We start from the raw sequence: 17,285 nt of genomic DNA, 5'->3' as shown, positions 1-17,285 counted from the left end.
ATTTAACCTTGATCCCTTTCTATTGCCTATTTTTATGTTATGGTTTCTGTGCATTTTTAGAAGACGGCAGGATTCAAAATAGCTTTGATAATTTCTGTTGTTTTCTTGTAGTTTGCAAAAATATGGCCACATGTTTATTTGTTATTTAGATATTTTCTGGCTTGGTTCCATTCCTCCACTCCATCTGGACCTTTTCTTTTCTTTGTCTCTACCATCCCTGTGCTGCTGAGCAGATTGCACTGCCAGCAATTTCTCTGCAGTGTGAGGCCCGGTCCAGGAAGGTAGTCCTGGCTGACCAGTGCTGAGTGTCCTAGACTGCTCCTACTCCTTTGGATCTTCTTGGGTGGAACCCTTGTCCTCATCCTGTTTCAGGTACCATTTCATTCTCAGCTTGCCTGCTCCACTTCCTAGTGAACACCACATGTCTATGTACTCAGATCCTCCTTTGCTCCTTCACTTCTCTCAGGTTTGCTCTCAGATAGAATCATATGCAGGACTTTTGGAGGGTTGAATATTTGTCCTCACCTATTTGTATTTTGGAATTTGTTCTCTAATTGTACATGTTTATGTGCTTTCTTGTTACTTTTTTTTTTTACATGGGGATTCAGAGACATTCAAAACCTATGCCTGGGTGTCCACAGTGTTAATTGTCAACTTACTGTATATTTAATGAAGTTTATTTGAATTTTGTGTTTTGTTTTTTTTCTTTAAAAACCATCTCTACAGAGAAAAAGAAATTGGGATATAGAAAACCCATCCTTTCCAGGAGGGAGTCCACTGAAGTTCAGAAGAGCAGGTCTCAGGACAGTGGGGGCAGTTGCTTCCCTCTCTGAAGCATGGCTCAGATGTGGAGAAGGATTTCAGGACACTTCTGAGACTCTGGTAGGGTAATTATAAAAATTATAAAATTGTTTTCCTTGAATGCCAAAGGATACTTAGATTCCTGAGTGTTTAGGCCACTGTAATTATATTTCTTTGGCATTCCCTTCCTTATTTCAGGACACAGTAATTCGTACAGTCGTCTTTTTTTTTTAAATCAGAGAGTGAGAGAGAGTGAGCACAAGCAGCGGGAGTAGCAGGCAGAGGGAGAAGCAGGCTCCCCGCTGAGCAAGGAGCCCGATGTGGGGATGTGGGACTGGATCCCAGGACCTTAGGATCATGATACAAGCCGAAGGCAGCTGCTTAACTGGGTGAGCCACCCAGGCATCCCGGTAGTCTTCTTTTTTCAACCTTGCATTCCCTTAGTAATTGTGGCAAGTTAGTAATCACCTCTTTATGCCAGGCCCAACCTTTGTACTTCTTTGTAAATGTAGGATACACACTGAGAAGTTTCTTAGAAGATGAAATTTTTGAGCATCCTACTCTTCACATGAAGTATATTTATGAAATGCTTGTATACTCAGGATCTTTTGGCAACAAGATATTCTGGTTAATATTTGTATATATGCTAATTTTGAAATACTTATAGATATGTACAAAATGGAATACTGTTATAAACTCTTAATGGTTAGTTCTCTGTTTAGATTCCTGGTAGAATATAAAAATACATTTATGTATGTATGAGGAGTATGTGCTTTGGGAATACTTATTGGTAAATATAAATAAAAGAGAGGCATATTTTAAGGATGGTATAGTTTAAGGTTTTGAGTATTTTACAAAATATTTTTGGTTTTAGCCCTTGTTCACATAAATTACTACATTATCATTATTATTATTGTCATCTTCCTGCAGTCATTAACAGCTGAAAAGGAGATTGTTACAGAAGAGCACCTCGAATTATCCCCTCAACCCAAGAAAGGTAATATTTTGTTGATTTCTTGACAGAAATGGTATAAGGCTAATATATCCTTCTTTGATTTATTTGCATAGTTTGGGTAGACTATATATTTATGGTTTAAAAACATCAAAATGTAAAAAGGTAATTTTTGAGAAATCTCTCATCTTTGTCACTATTTACCCCATTTTTTTTTCTTGCCTCCTGTAGATAATTATTAAAATTTTTTGTGTGTCCTTCCTGGGTTTACTGTTATCATCAGAGCCCAGTAGGTTAACTTAGGCTCACAGCTCCAGGATTTTAAAAAATTCTGATTTGGAAAATAACGGTTATGAGCTATGATAAAAGACTATAGTATTTCAGGCAATGAAATTCTTACTTGGTGAATTAGTTAGGGAAGGCTTTCTGATACAGATAGTAGGAAACTTTTAGAGTGTTTGAAGAAATGGGGTTGAATTTATCTCCTGCAATAAGAAGTTCAGGGAGTCAGATGTGTTCTGAGTTCTGCGACCTTAGTGTGGAGTTTGTTCTTGCAGTCATGAGGTGGAAGCTAAATTGTCTGGGCCTACTTCTCAGGAAGACTGTAGGTTCTGAGGATTTTCTCCAGGTATACTTTTCTTCTGGGAAGGAATTCCATCGAAGGACCTCTACCTTTGGCCAGAACCTGTTATATAGGGTCGCCTCTACTAAAGGGACTTCAGTGAAGTTAAAGATTTTTAAATATCGATGTTTTTGTTAGTAAGGAAGAAAACGGGGTATCAGGGAGGCTGCTGGCTGGCTCTGCTGCTACACTCAGTGGGGTAGGCAGGGAAAGTCAGTGCTTGAGACCTTAGGGATCTCCTTTGCCCCTAGGGGTCCTGACTGTGTGATCTTGGGAAAGAAGCTAAACACACTAAGCCTTAGTTTCTCCATCTGGGAAATGTGTATAAGAATGTGTGCCTCATTGGGTTATTGTTAACAAAAAGAAAGTAATAAAATGTCTATTTCAAAGGCTTGCACTTAGTAGTTGCTTAATAGATGGCAGCAAATGCTGTTATGTCCGATGGCAAAAAGAGCTATGTGAAAGCTTGCCAAAAATTCTGCGGAGTGGGAAAACTTTCTGTGAATAAGAGCTATATAAGTATTTCTTTTTTTTTTAATTTTTTATTATGTTATGTTAATCACCATACATTACATCATTAGTTTTTGATGTAGTGTTCCATGATTCATTGTTTGCATATCAGACCCAGTGCTCCAGGCAGAACGTGCCCTCTTTAATACCCATCACCAGGCTAACCCATCCCCCCACCCTCCTCCCCTCTAGAACCCTCAGTTTGTTTTTTAGAGTCCATAGTTTCTCATGGTTTGTCTCCCCCTCTGATTCCCCCCCTTCATTTTTCCCCTCCTGCTATTTTCTTCTTTTTATTTATTTTTTAACATATAATGTATTATTTGCTTCAGAGGTACAGGTCTGTTATTCAACAGTCTTGCACAATTCACAGCGCTCACCATAGCACATACCCTCCCCAGTGTCTATTACCCAGCCACCCCATCCCTCGCATCCCCCACCACTCCAGGAACCCTCAGTTTGTTTCCTGAGATTAAGAATTCCTCATATCAGTGAGGTCATATGATACATGTCTTTCTCTGATTGACTTATTTCGCTCAGCATAATACCCTCCAGTTCCATCCACGTCATTGCAAATGGCAAGATTTCATTCCTTTTTTTTTGATAGAAGTATTTTTTTATTAGGTAAATTTAATGACCTTTCTGGCAATAAAAATATTTAAATTTGAATTCAAAACCTTTTTTTAAACACACACAAATTCTAACCTGAATTAAAAATGTACAATAAATTTAAGGCTAACGGTTATGCCTATTATAAAATAGCTAGTGAAAGATGAAGCACCAGATTCTTAATAAAATTATTGTGTTTTTACCAAAGTATACTCTGAAATTCTGAACCAAGATTAAGTAGCTTAAATTACTGTTTATTTATTTATTTTTTTTCATTTTTGGCTCAGCATATCTATTGAATGCCTCTGCATTAGGGTAGGACCCAGAAACTGCATTCATATTGTAAGTAAAACAATGTGTCTTTTTCTTCAGCTTCTGTAATTAGTAATAATTATAGACTTCTATGAGCTTAAGAGATATTCTGTACATGTTTCTTTACACAAGAGGAAAAGCGTATATTTTCTTTGACAATCCCTGTTCCCACTTTTTTCTTTTTGTATTATGTTAATCACCATACATTGCATCTTTTTTTTTTTAACATATAATGTATTATTTGTTTCAGAGGTACAGATCTGTGAACCAACAGTCTTAAACAATTCACAGCACTCACCATAGCACATACCCTCCCCAGTGTCTATCACCCAGCCACCCCATCCCTCTCACCCCTCACCACTCCAGCAACCCTCAGTTTGTTTCCTGAGATTAAGAATTCCTCATATCAGTGAGGTTATATGATAAATGTCTTTCTTTGATTGACTTATTTCGCTCAGCATAACACCCTCCAGTTCCGGTCACGTCATTGCAAATAGCAAGATTTCATTCCTTTTGATGGTTGCATAATATTCCATTGTATAAATATACCACCTCTTCTTTATCCATTCATCTGTCGATGGATATATTGGCTCTTTCCACAGTTTGGCTATTGTGGATATTGCTGTTATAAACATTGGGGTACACATACCCCTTTGGATGCCTACATTTGTATCTTTGCGGAAAATACCCAGTAGTGCAATTGCTGGATCGTAGGGTAGCTCTATTTTCAACTTTCTGAGGAACCTCCATATTGTTTTCCAGAGTGGCTGCACCACCTTGCATTCCTACCAACAGTGTAGGAGGGTTCCCCTTTCTCTGCATCCCCACCAACATCTGTCATTTCCTGACTTGTTAATTTTAGCCATTCTGACTGGTGTGAGGTGATATCTCATTGAGGTTTTGATTTGGATTTCCCTGATGCCGAGCGATGTTGAACCTTTTTCATGTGTCTGTTGGCCCATTTGGATGTCTTCTTTGGAAAAATGTCTGTTCATGTCTTCTGCCCATTTCTTGATTGGATCATTTGTTCTTTGGGTGTTGAGTTGGGTAAGTTCTTTATAGATTTTGGATACTAGCCCTTTATCTGATATGTTATTTGCAGATATCTTCTCCCATTCTGTCAGTTGGCTTTTGGTTTTGTTGACTGTTTTGCTGTGCAAAAGCTTTTTATCTTGATGAGGTCCCAATAGTTCATTTTTGCCCTTGCTTCCCTTGCCTTTGGCGATGTTTCTAGGAAGAAGTTGCTGCGGCTGAGGTCGAAGAGGTTGCTGCCTGTGTTCTCCTTTAGGATTTGGATGGACTCCTGTCTCACATGTAGGTCTTTCAACCATTTGGAGTCTATTTTTGTGTGTGGTGTAAGGAAATGGTCCAGTTTCATTCTTCTGCATGTGGCTGTCCAATTTTCCCAACACCATTTGTGGAAGAGACTGTCTTTTTTCCATTGGACATTCTTTCCTGCTTTGTCGAAGATTTAGTTGACCATAGAGTTGAGGGTCCATTTCTGGGCTCTCTATTCTGTTCCATTGATCTCTGTGTCTGTTTTTTTGCCAGTATCATACGGTCTTGATGATGACAGCTTTGTAATAGAGCTTGAAGTCCGGAATTGTGATGCCGCCAGCTTTGCTTTTCTTTTTCAACATTCCTCTGACTATTCAAGGTCTTTTCTGGTTCCATACAAATTTTAGGATTATTTGTTCCATTTCTTTGAAAAAAGTGGATGGTATTTTGATGGGATTGCATTGAATGTGTAGATTGCTCTAGGTAGCTTTGACATCTTCACAATGTTTGTTCTTCCAATCTATGAGCATGGAACGTTTTTCCATTTCTTTGTGTCTTCCTCAATTTCTTTCATGAGTATTTTATAGTTTTCTGAGTACAGATCCTTTGCCTCTTTGGTTAGATTTATTCCTAGGTATTTTATGGTTTTGGGTGCAATTGTAAATGGGATCGACTCCTTAATTTCTCTTTCTTATGTCTTGTTGTTGGAGTATAGGAATGCCACTGATTTCTGTGCATTGATTTTATAGCCTGCCACTTGACTGAATTCCTGTATGAGTTCTAGCAGTTTTGGGGTGGAGTCTTTTGGGTTTTCCACATACAGTATCCTGTCATCTGCAAAGAGTGAGAGTTTGACTTCTTTGCCAATTTGGATGCTTTCTTTCTTTTTGTTGTCTGATTGCTGAGGCTAGGACTTCTAATAATATGATGAATAGCAGTGGTGATAGTGGACATCCCTGCCGTGTTCCTGACCCTAGGGGAAAAGCTCTCAGCTTTTCCCCATTGAGAATGATATTTGCTGTAGGTTTTTCATAGATGGCTTTTATGATATTGAGGTATGTACCCTCTATCCCTATAGTCTGAAGAGTTTCAATCAAGAAAGGATGCTGTACTTTGTCAAATGCTTTTTCTGCCTCTATTGAGAGGATCATATGATTCCTCTTCTTTCTTGTGTTAATATATTGTATCACGTTGATTGATTTGAGGATGTTGAACCAACCTTGCAGCCCAGGGATAAATCCCACTTGGTCATGGTGAATAATCCTTTTAACGTACTGTTGGATCCTATTGGCTAGTATTTTGGTGAGAATTTTTGCATCCATGTTCATCAAGGATATTGGTCTGTAATTTTCCTTTTTGATGGGGTCTTTTGTCTGGTTTGGAGATCAAGGTAATGGTGGCCTTCTAAAACGAGTTTGGAAGTTTTCCTTCCATTTCTATTTTTTGGAACAGTTTCAGAAGAGGTATTAATTCTTCCTGAAATGTTTGGTAGAATTCCCCTGGGAAGCCATCTGGCCCTGGGCTTTTGTTTGTTGGGAGATATTTGATGACTTCTTCAATTTCCTTAGTGGTTATAGGTCTGTTCAGGTTTTCTATTACTTCCTGGTTGAATTTTGGTAGTTGACACATCTCTAGGAATGTATACATTTCTTCAGATTGTCTAATATGCTGGCATATAGTTACTCTTAATATGTTCTTATAATTGTTTGTATTTCTTTGGTGTTGGTTGTGATATCTCCTCTTTCATTCATGATTTTGTTGATTTGGTCATTCCTCTTTTCCTTTGATAAGTCTGGCCAGGGGTTTATCAATCTTGTTAATTCTTTCAAAGAACCAGCTCCTAGTTTTGTTGATCTGTTCTGTTCTTTTGGTTTCTATTTCATTGATTTCTGCTCTCATCTGTATTATTTCTCTTCTCCTGCTGGGTTTAGGCTTCATTTGCTGTTCTTTCTCCAGGTCTTTTAGGTGTAGGGTTAGGTTGTGTATTTGAGACCTTTCTTGTTTCTTGAGAAAGGCTTGTATTGCTATATCTTAGGACTGCCTTTGTTGCATCCCAAAGATTTTGAACAGTTGTCTTTTCATTTTCATTGGTTTCTGTGAATTTTTTTAATTCTTCTTTAATTTCCTGGTTGACCCATTCATTCTTTAGTAGGGTGCTCTTTAGCCTCCACGTGTTTGAGTTTTTTCTGACTTTCGTCTTGTGATTGAGTTCTAGTTTAAAAGCATTGTGGTCTGAAAATATGCAGGGAATGATCCCTGTCTTTTGGTACCGGTTGAGACCTGATTTGTGACCTAGGTTGCGATCTATTCTGGAGAATGTTCCATGGACACTAGAGAAGAAAATGTATTCTGTTGCTTTGGGATGGAATGTTCTGAATATATCTGTGAAGTCCATTTGGTCTAGTGTGTCATTTTAAAGTCTTTATTTCCTTGTTGATGTTTTGCTTAGATGATCTGTCCATTTCAGTGAGGGTGGTGTTAAAGTTCCCCACTATTGTTGTATTGTTGTCGATGTGTTTCTTTGCTTTTGTTATTAATTGGGTTCGATAATTGGCTGCTCCCCTGTTAGGGGCATAGATAAAATTGTTAGGTCTTCTTTTTTTTTTTTTTTTAAAGATTTTATTTATTTGACAGAGACACAGAGAGAGAGGGAACACAAACAGGGCGAATGGGAGAGGGAGAAGCAGGCTTCCCACAGAGAAGGGAGCCCAATGTGGGGCTCGATCCCAGGACCCTGGGATCACGACCTGAGCTGAAGCAGACACTTAACGACTGAGCCACTCTGGCGCCCCTACAATTGTTAGATCTTCTTCTTGGATAGACCCTTTAAGTAGGATATAGTGTCCTTCCTTATCTCTTATTACAGTCTTTGGTTTAAAATCTAATTTGTCTGATATAAGGATTGCCACCCCAGGTTTCTTTTGGTGTCCATGAGCATGGTAAATGGTTTTCCACCCCTTCACTTTCAATCTGGGGGTGTTTTTGGTTTTAAAATGAGTCTCTTGGAGACAGTATATCAACGAGTCTTATTTTTTTTCCCAATCTGATAGCCTCTGTCTTTTGATTGGGACATTTAGCCCATTTATATTCAGGGTAACTTGAAAGATATGAATTTAGTGCCATTGTATTGCCTGTAAGATGACTATTACTGTATCTTGTCTGTGTTCCCTCTGGTCTATGTTGCTTTTAGCCTCTCTCTCTCTTTTTTTAAAAGATTTTATTTATTTATTTGTCAGAGAGAGAGAGACAGGGCACAAGCAGGAGAGTGGCAGGCAGAGGGAGACGCAGAGTCCCCATTGAGGAGGGAGCCCAATGTGGGACTCGATCCCAGGATCCTGGGATCATGACCTGAGCTGAAGGCAGCCGTTTAACTGACTGAGCCACCCAGGCATCCCTTAGCCTCTCTCTTTGCTTAGAGGACCCCTTTCAAGATTTCTTGTAGGACTGGTTTCGTGTTTGCAAATTTCTTTAGTTTTTGTTTGTCCTGGAAGCTTTTTATCTCTCCTTCTATTTTCAATGACAGCCTAGGTGGATATAGTATTCTGGGCTGCATATTTTTCTCATTTAGTGCTCCGAATATATCATGCCAGTGCTTTCTGGCCTGCCAGGTCTCTGTAGATAGGTCTGTTGCCAGTCTAATGTTTCTACCATTGTAGGTTACATATCTCTTCTCCCGAGCTGCTTTCAGGATTTTCTCTTTGTCTCTGAGAGTTGTAAGTTTTACTGTTAGATGTCGGGGTGTTGACCTATTTTTATTGATTTTGAGAGGGGTTCTCTGTGCCTCCTGCATTTTGATGCCTGTTTCCTTCCGCAGATTAGGGAAGTTCTCTGGTAATTTGCTCCAATATACCTTCTGCCCCCCTCTCTCTTTCTTCTTCTGGGATCCCAATTATTCTAATGTTGTTTCGTCTTATGGTATCACTTATCTCTCGAATTCTGCCCTCCTGATCCAGTAGTTGTTTATCTCTCTTTTTCTCAGCTCCTTTATTTTCCATCATTTGGTCTTCTATATCACTAATTGTCTTTTCTGCCTCATTTATCCTAGCAGTTAGGGCCCCCATTTTGATTGCACTTCATCAATAGCCTTTTTGATTTCGACTTGGTTAGATTTTAGTTCTTTTATTTCTCCAGAAAGGGTTTCTCTAATAACTTCCATGCTTTTTTCAAGCCCCCCCTAGTATCTTTAAAATCATCATTCTGAACTCTAGTTCTGACATCGTGCTAATGTCTGTATTGAGTAGGTCCCTGGCAGTCGGTACTGCCTCTTGTTCTTTTTGTTGAGGTGATTTTTTTCCATCTTGTCGTTTTGTCCAGAGGAGAATAGATGAATGAGAGAACAAAATGCTAACAGGGTAACAACGTCCCCAGAAAATATACTCTAAACAAATCAGAAGAAAATCTGAAACCGGGGGAAAAGAAAGGGAAAGAAAGAAAAAAGAAAAAGGAAAGAAAAAGAAAAGGATAAAAACAAACAAAAACAGAACAAAACGAAAAAACAGAATACGATCAGATATGATCAGGCTGGTTCATAGATCAGGGCCACAAAGTAGATTTTGGGTGTATTTTGGTCTGGTAGAAGAAAGTGCCTCCCAAAATTTTAAAGAAAGAAAAACTTATATATGTACAAAAATAAGGTTTAATACGATGAAAGGATGGAAAATGACTGTAAAGATGACAATTGTAAAAGATTTTATAAAAGGAATTGATAAGTTGTTTGAAAAAAGGAAGAAGAGTATTTAAAAAGAAAAGAAAAGGGAGAGAATGTGATCAGGCAGGAGACTAGAATTAAGCCTTACACTAGAGATTTAGGGTATATTTTGATTTATTAGAAAAAAGTATCTCAAAATTTTAAAGAGTGAGTAACTCTTATACATATGTCAAAAATAGGGGTAATTATTATGAAGGGATAGATTATGACTCAAAATAAAAAATAAAAATGTTTTTTCAAAAAGGGATTGATAAGATGTTGGTTGCAAAAGGGAAAGGGAGAAATTCAAAACAAAAAAAGTTAAAAAAAATTAACTTTGAAAGACTGAAGAATCATGGGAGAAAAGCCAGATATCTATGTGCAATGTTCCCCTAGTGCTGGAGTTCTTCCGTTCTCATTGATCGGTAAACTTGGTCTTGGCTGGCTGTTCTTGCTGATCTTCTGGGGGAGGGGCCTTTTGCCATGTTTCCCAAATGTCTTTGCCAGAGGTGGAATTGCCCCGCCCTTGCTGGTTCGGGCTAAGTAATCTGCTCGGGTTTGCTCTCAGGAGCTTTTGTTCCCTGCAGGCTTTCCATACAGCTTTTGGGGGTCGAGAGTGAAAATGGTGGCCTCCCAATCTCCACCCCGGTGGAGCTGAGAACTCGGGGCCCCACTCCTCATTGAGCCCCCAGAGAAAAGCAGTCAGTCACTCCTGTCTCTCCAGGCTCCTCCTGCATTCCCTGCTCACCCGGCCTGTGACTGAGCGTTTGTATCTCTGGCACATGACCCCGTGTGGAGTCTCCCATCCCTGCGGTGTGCTCCCGTGCCGCTCCTCCTGGGGAAGGGGAGTCACCCTGTATCTGCCACTTGTTGGGTCCCTGCTGGAGGAGCAGTGGCCCAACTGTGCCGTGGATCATGGTTTATGGCAATCCTGAGCTGAGAGCCCACTCCTCTGCTCTGTGTCTGCAGCAGGCTTCCCTGTTCTGAAACCTGGGAGCTCTGCCACACTCAGGCACCCTCGGTCTTTCTTTGACCCCAAGGGTCCAGAGTCCACACTCTCCCGCGAGGGTTCCACCCACTGCTTAGCCACTGGAGCGACGTCCCTCAGCAGAGCCGACTTCTAAAAGTTCCCATTTTGTGCTTCACTGCTCTGTCACTTGCCAGTAGCGGCCAACGGAGGCCCCCTCCTCCACCATCTGTCTTCCTGAATATCGCCTCAGATTCACTTCTCCCCATGTCCTACGTTCCAGAAAGTGGTTGCTTTTCTGTTCAGAGAGTTGTTGCTATTCTTTTCTTCGATCTCCTGTTGAGTTCGTAGGTGTTCAGAATGGTTTGATCCCTATCCAACTGAATTCCTGGAATCATAGGAAATCCAGGTTTCCTACTCCTCTGCCATCTTGCTCCTCCCCCCAGAAACATTTTGTCATTTAGAATTTCTCACAACAACTCCAAGAGATAAATATAATATGTATTATTTTTACAGCTAAGAACTTAAGCTTGAACAGTGGAATTGGTTCAGATTCCACTTAGGGTTTCTCTTGTATAATGCTATACCTATATTGCCCCTTGCTGACCTGTTTTCCTAAAATATTCTTACAGTAAATGTGTGATAGTAAAATAACACAAGTTGCTGTTCTGATGGCATTTTATATTGTGTTTTTGACAGTTTAAAGCGACGTTTCCTAACCTTGTCACTAATGCCATTTGGGGCCAGAAAATTCTTTGTTGTGTGGAGCGGGAGCTTTCCTGTGCAGTATCAGGTTTTTAGCAGCATCTCTGGCCTCTGTTCACTAGTGACAGTAGCTCCGCTAGCCCCAGTTGGGTTTTTTTTTTTTTTTTAAAGATTTCATTCATGTATTTGTCAGAGAGAGAGAGAATGTGCGTGCACACAAAAGCATGGGGAGCGGCAGGGAGAGGGAGAAGCAGGTTCCCTACTGAGCAAGGAGCCCTTTGTAGGACCCTGGGATCATGACCTGAGCCAAAGGCAGACGCTTAACCGACTGAGCCAAACAGGCATCCCTCCCCCAGCCTCAGTTGTGACAACTAAGGATATCTCCAGATGTTGTCAGATATCCGCACAAGGACAGAATCATTCTGAGTTGAGAACCAGACTTAGAATTAAGAAAATCATGTTCTTTTACAGATTTTAGAAGATATAGCTCATCTGGAGTATTCAAAAGTCTTAATGCTTTCAAAATAAGCTTCATGTGAGTTGGTTACTTGGTTAAGGGTAAGTTTATACAGACAACCCTGTGGAAGGTGATTATATACCTTTGGCCACTTTGTATGCCATCTTGGTAACTACCCATTGACATTCTAGTAATAAACAGGTGAGGTGGTATTTTAAGGTTATACATAAGTTCACAGGGCTTATTTTATTAATTCAACCATATTAAATGAAATTCATTGTTATGTAACTCTTGGTCTTTACACATCTAAGATGTTTTAAAAATTATGTTTTTTTATGGGTGAATAGTATGCTTTGTTAATTATTCAAGCTGCTATTAACAAAAAACTGTCTATGTCTTTCTCTATTAAAAGACATAGTAGTTTTCAAAATTCTAAGAATGGAAAGGTGCTTTGAGCTAATTACTTTGAAATGAGTTAACGAATTGTTGACTTTTAGGTAACAAGTAAATGATCCCTTGGAGTGTATCTAATCATGTGTGTTAATTGCTGGCTTCTCTTCTCTTCTCTCTTCCATTTCCCTCTCCTCCTCCCCTCACTCCTTTTTACCATTAATTACTGTTTATCAGTTTCTTGTTTTACCCCAGACACTTGGCTGGACATTATGTATATTATTTCCTTTTATATCTACTACATCCTGTGAGCTGAGTACCCTCGTTTTACAGAAGGAAATTGGGACTCAGAGAAGTCAAATCACTTGCCCAGAGTCACATAGTTAACAAGTGTGCCAATTAATATTTATAGTCAGGGATGTCTAACTTCAGTGCATGTGTGCTTCAGCACTGTTCTGGTGCTTAACAGATTTGGCCTCTTAACAGAATTGCCAGGTGAGTTTTAAACACAATATACCCAGACCTCCTTCCAGCTGTATTGGATAGAGTCTCTGTGTCTTCAGGCCCAGAATTGAGATTGAGAGGGAAGAGCCCTGAATTAAAATTGTCAAAATCTTTTTTTCTTTAAAAAAAATTTCCCCCCTCCATTTGTCCTTTACATAACTTTGAAAAAACTTAACTTTTTGGAGACTCAGCTTCTTCATCTGTAAAATGCAAATTTTAGTCTAACAGTAATTATCTCGCCTACTTCATAAAATTATTGTGAAGAATGAAAGGTCTTACTAGTTTGCGTTGGTATATCATTTTATTTTATTTTATTTATTTATTTTTTTTTATAGATTTTATTTATTTATTTGACAGAGAAAGCGAGAGAGGGAACACAAGCAGGGGGAGTGGGAGAGGGAGAAGCAGGCTTCCTGCCGAGCAGAGAGCCTGATGCGGGGCTCGATCCCAGAACCCTGGGATCATGACCTGAGCCGAAGGCAGACGCTCAACGACTGAGCCACCCAGGTGCCCCAATATATCATTTTATAGCACTCAGCAACTGCAGTATAAATGTTATTCATCAGTGGGCTTCTCCAGGGTAGGAACAGTGTTCTGTATTATCTCCTGTGTTTGTTTATTTTGGTATTGTAAGTGTCTAGGGTGGTGTAGTAGGCCCTCAGTAGGCACTGATTTTATTGAATGAATGAGGAATGAATAAACAAATGCTACAAAAATATAGTAGCTCTGGGGGCACTTTCATTCCTCAGAACTCTACCTTTCCCATGGTTTTCTGCTGTGATGCTTCAGCAGCCTGGAGAATTTCTTTAGGTATTCCATTGCCTGGCTTCCATGAGTAAATGTGTTGTTACATGTAGTTTTTCCCTGCCATTCCCCTAATGGTAAGAGTGGCTCCTGCAGTTATTTTACTGCCATTATGTATCTGCTTCTCTCAGACTGGTCTGATCTCTATATAATCACTATAGTGGACTTTTATCTTCTGGAACAACAGTATCAGATAAAAGAAGACTTATATTTTTGTTTGCTTTATTCCATACTTTTACCCTTAGCTTAAATATTTCTTGTCTTTTTTGATTTTTATTTTGAATTCCCTTTCAGGTATTAAAGCTAGTAAGTTATTTTATTTTTAATATTACTTCTATCTCAGGGCGCCTGGGTGGCTCAGATGGTTAAGCATCTGCCTTCGGCTCAGGTCATGATCCCAGGGTCCTGGTATCGAGCCCCACATCGGGCTCCTGGCTCAGCAGGGACCCTGCTTCTCTCCTTCTCCCTCTGCCTCTCCCTGCTCATGCTCTCTTTCTGTATCTCTGTGTCTCAAATGAATAAATAAAATCTTTAAAAAAATATATTACTTCTATCTGGAAATAAGATTGTTGCTATTAGACGGGCCAAGATATCTTACTAGCCCTCTTGAGTTGTGAAGTAGCTGTGAGGGAATACTTGGGCTTTGTACGCTAGGAGCAGTTTATGTTATATGCCTCATAGATACCTCAGAGATTAATTTATCCTTAATAACTACATTTATTTCATTAAAATAGATTAAATTTGGTTATTTGATATATGAAAATAATTTAACTTCCAAATTAAATTTTGCAAAAGTAACACCTAGATAACAATGTTTATAAAGTAAACTAAAAACTAAATTTACTTGTTTTACTGATGCAAAATCTATTAAAAAAGTTTTAGGTGAAAATCCTTTAAGAAGTCTGCTAATAGGAGACTGATTTAAAGGGCACCTGGGTGGCTCAGTCATTGAGCATTTGCCTTCGGCTTAGGTCATGATCCTGGGGTCCTGGGATCAAGCCCTGTGTTGGGCTCCCTGCTGGGTGGGAAGCCTGTTTCTCCTCTCCCACTCTGCCTGCTTGTGTTCCCTCTCCTGCTGCCTCTCTCTCTGTCAAATAAATAAATAAAATCTTAAAAAAAAAAAAGGACACTGATAAATAAACTGTGGGTCAACTATGCAGTGGAATGCATATTCCTACTATGTTGTAGGAAAGAATGAGGATACTCCCTGTTATTGATATAGAAAAACTCTGTTAAGGAAAAAAAAAATCAAAGTGTATCAAAAAGGAGGAAAAAATTATAGTATATTTTATTTGCTTGAACATGCTGGAAAAACTCAGGAAAGATACAAAAATAACTAATAAAAGTAGTTACGTAACCTGAGATTTGGGGTAGGGGAAACAGGATGGCTAGAGATAAGAGTAGGAATAGAGTTTTCACAGTCTTAATACCTATTTTAAAAATTACTCAGCATTATGGATGTTTTCAACTACTGAGAATAAAGAAAGTGTATATATATATCCTGTGTCTGTTATATATATAGGATATATAAAATTGTTATATATATATATATGGATATATAAAATTGTTTAAAATTGGATATATAAAGGAAATATAAAATTGTTTACAATTGTATTTTTTTAGATGAACTACAGTTTATTGACTGGGAGATTGACAGTGACAGGGAAGATACTAGTGAGTATAATGAATTTGAAGATGGTGAGAGTGTTGTGGAAATATCAGACTGTGCTTCTTGTTCAAGCACTCATTCTGTGACTAGTGAAGAGAGGCTCTCTGAGCTTGTGAAGGTAAGAACTAATTGTCTCAAAATTTTTCTTTCTGGTTATACATTTGTTAATCATAGCCTTTGGTGTTTCATTTTTAATTCCTTTTTCCAGGACAGTCACTTTTGACTCTTAGTGATGCTTTCATTCTTTACCTCCTTGTCTCTAAATAACAGGTTTATAATACACCTCTGAACATGGGTAACCATCTCCTCACCCACTCCCTCCACCTGCTACACATTGAACTTTTCCCATTCCTCCATTCTCTCAGGACACATGTATCATGGTTTGGTTAGATTAGTATTCAGCATTGCATAATATTCATAAAAGGCAAATATTAATTATGATTATTTTCCTTCACAACTTTTCATTTTCCTTGGAGTTAATTACTTTGGGTTTTTGTTTGCCTAACTTTATTTATTGTTAATAAAACTAAGTTTTTGCCATTGTTTAGCTCTCCTGTTAAGGTTTTTCAGGCAAAGTAGGCATTCTAGCAGTTTTGTCTTTTTGGAGAACTTGTTCCCACAACCTCCTAGCTGCTCTAATTTGAACTTAACCTCTCTGCTTTGTGGATGTAGCCATCCTTAGGTCTCTCTTCATCATCTTCCTGGTAATTCCCTTCACTTCTCTCCAATGTGGAGCAACTTTATCCTGGATTCCATGTCTTCCTCTTTCTTGGTTTTCACACTCAGTATGATTGAGCACATCTTCTAATAGCTTTCAAGAGAGGATTTATGGAAAATAAATGGCATGTCAGAAGATGCAGTTATCACACTTTGATAAGTGGATGGCAATTTATATAGAATTTTAGGTTGGAAATTATTTTTCTTCACAATTTTGAAGGCATTATTTCGTTGTCTTCTAGTTCCAGAGTTGCTGTCAAGAAGCCTGAAGCTCTTCTCATTCTTGATTTTTAAAAAAGATTTATTTATTTGAGAGAGGTGTAGGGAGGGGCAGGAGAGGGAGAGAGAGAATTCCAAGCAGACTCTGCTGAGCACAGAGCTCAATCCCAGGAACCTGACATCATGACCTGAGCTGAAATCAAGAGTCAGCTCCTCAACCGTCTGAACCACCCAGACTTCCCTCTCATTCTTGATTTTTTAATATTTTCTCTTTATCACTTCTTTTAAGCAGTGTGATTGTGATTATACCTACATGTGGTATTCTGCTTGGAGTTTATCAAGTTTTTTGAATATTTGATGAATTGGGTCCAAGCCCTTGCTGAGGTTTGGTAATTCGCTAGGAGGACTCTCAGAATTTAGTGTACAGTCATACTCAGGGCTATGATTTATTATAGTGAAACAATACAAAGCAAAATCAGCAATATTTAAGAGTCCTATTGTAGTGGAGTCACACAGGATATGCTTAATTGCTCTAGCAATGAGTTTTGACAACCTCTGTAAAGTGTTGCCTGCCAGGGGAGCTCATTGGTGACTCAGTGCCCAGAGTTTTTATTGGGGGCTGGTAAAGTAGGCACTCCTTCTGCCTTGCATGTTTTAGAATTTCAGATTTTAAGAAGGCAAACAGGTATTCAGCCTAAGCCATATTGTTTGCACAGTTTAGGCAGAGGGAGCCGCTCTTACCATTAGGGAATGATGGTAACTCTCCTGATGTCTAAATAACCAGAGGTAGGCAAGGACCAACATTATAAGCAGGCCTTTCTAAGGATACCCATCTTAGGTCAGCTTTGTTAACTCTCTTCTTCACATAATGGATTTAAAGTTTTAATCACATTTGGAAAGGTTTTTGCCTTCAACATTTTTTTTCTGACATCCCTTTTCCTTTCCTTTTGGAATACAATTATAGGTACATTAATGAGGCTGCTTCATGTTGTATCATGGGATCATTGATGCTGTGTTCACCCCCCTTTCATTTTTAATGGTTTCTATTGCTATATTTTTCAAGTTTAATATCTTTTTTCTCTCAG

At 38.8% G+C, this 17,285-nt stretch overlaps 1 protein-coding gene across 7 annotated transcripts in view; it reads left to right on the top strand.

Annotated features, from left to right (window-relative positions):
- SPIDR (scaffold protein involved in DNA repair) overlaps positions 1 to 17,285 on the top strand; it is a 562,942-nt gene that overhangs the window by 42,112 nt on the left and 503,545 nt on the right. For 5 of the 7 annotated variants that reach the window (XM_028119022.2, XM_028119020.2, XM_028119021.2 and 2 more), the window contains exons 2-4: positions 727 to 882; positions 1,732 to 1,798; positions 15,219 to 15,382. In XM_028119022.2, the coding sequence (XP_027974823.1) occupies positions 727 to 882; positions 1,732 to 1,798; positions 15,219 to 15,382 (387 nt within the window). Of the gene's footprint in view, positions 1 to 726; positions 883 to 1,731; positions 1,799 to 15,218; positions 15,383 to 17,285 lie in introns of those variants that run through there. The other 2 variants (XM_028119024.2, XM_088022833.1) reach the window with 2 other exon arrangements.

Source organism: Eumetopias jubatus, unplaced genomic scaffold, assembly GCF_037043125.1.
Source record: "Eumetopias jubatus isolate StellerSeaLion01/CBP00866 unplaced genomic scaffold, mEumJub1_p1.0 scaffold_4, whole genome shotgun sequence".
NCBI classification, from domain to species: Eukaryota; Metazoa; Chordata; class Mammalia; order Carnivora; family Otariidae; genus Eumetopias; species Eumetopias jubatus.
Note: the sequence above shows the minus strand (reverse complement) of the source record. Positions and strands in the feature narration are given on the sequence as shown.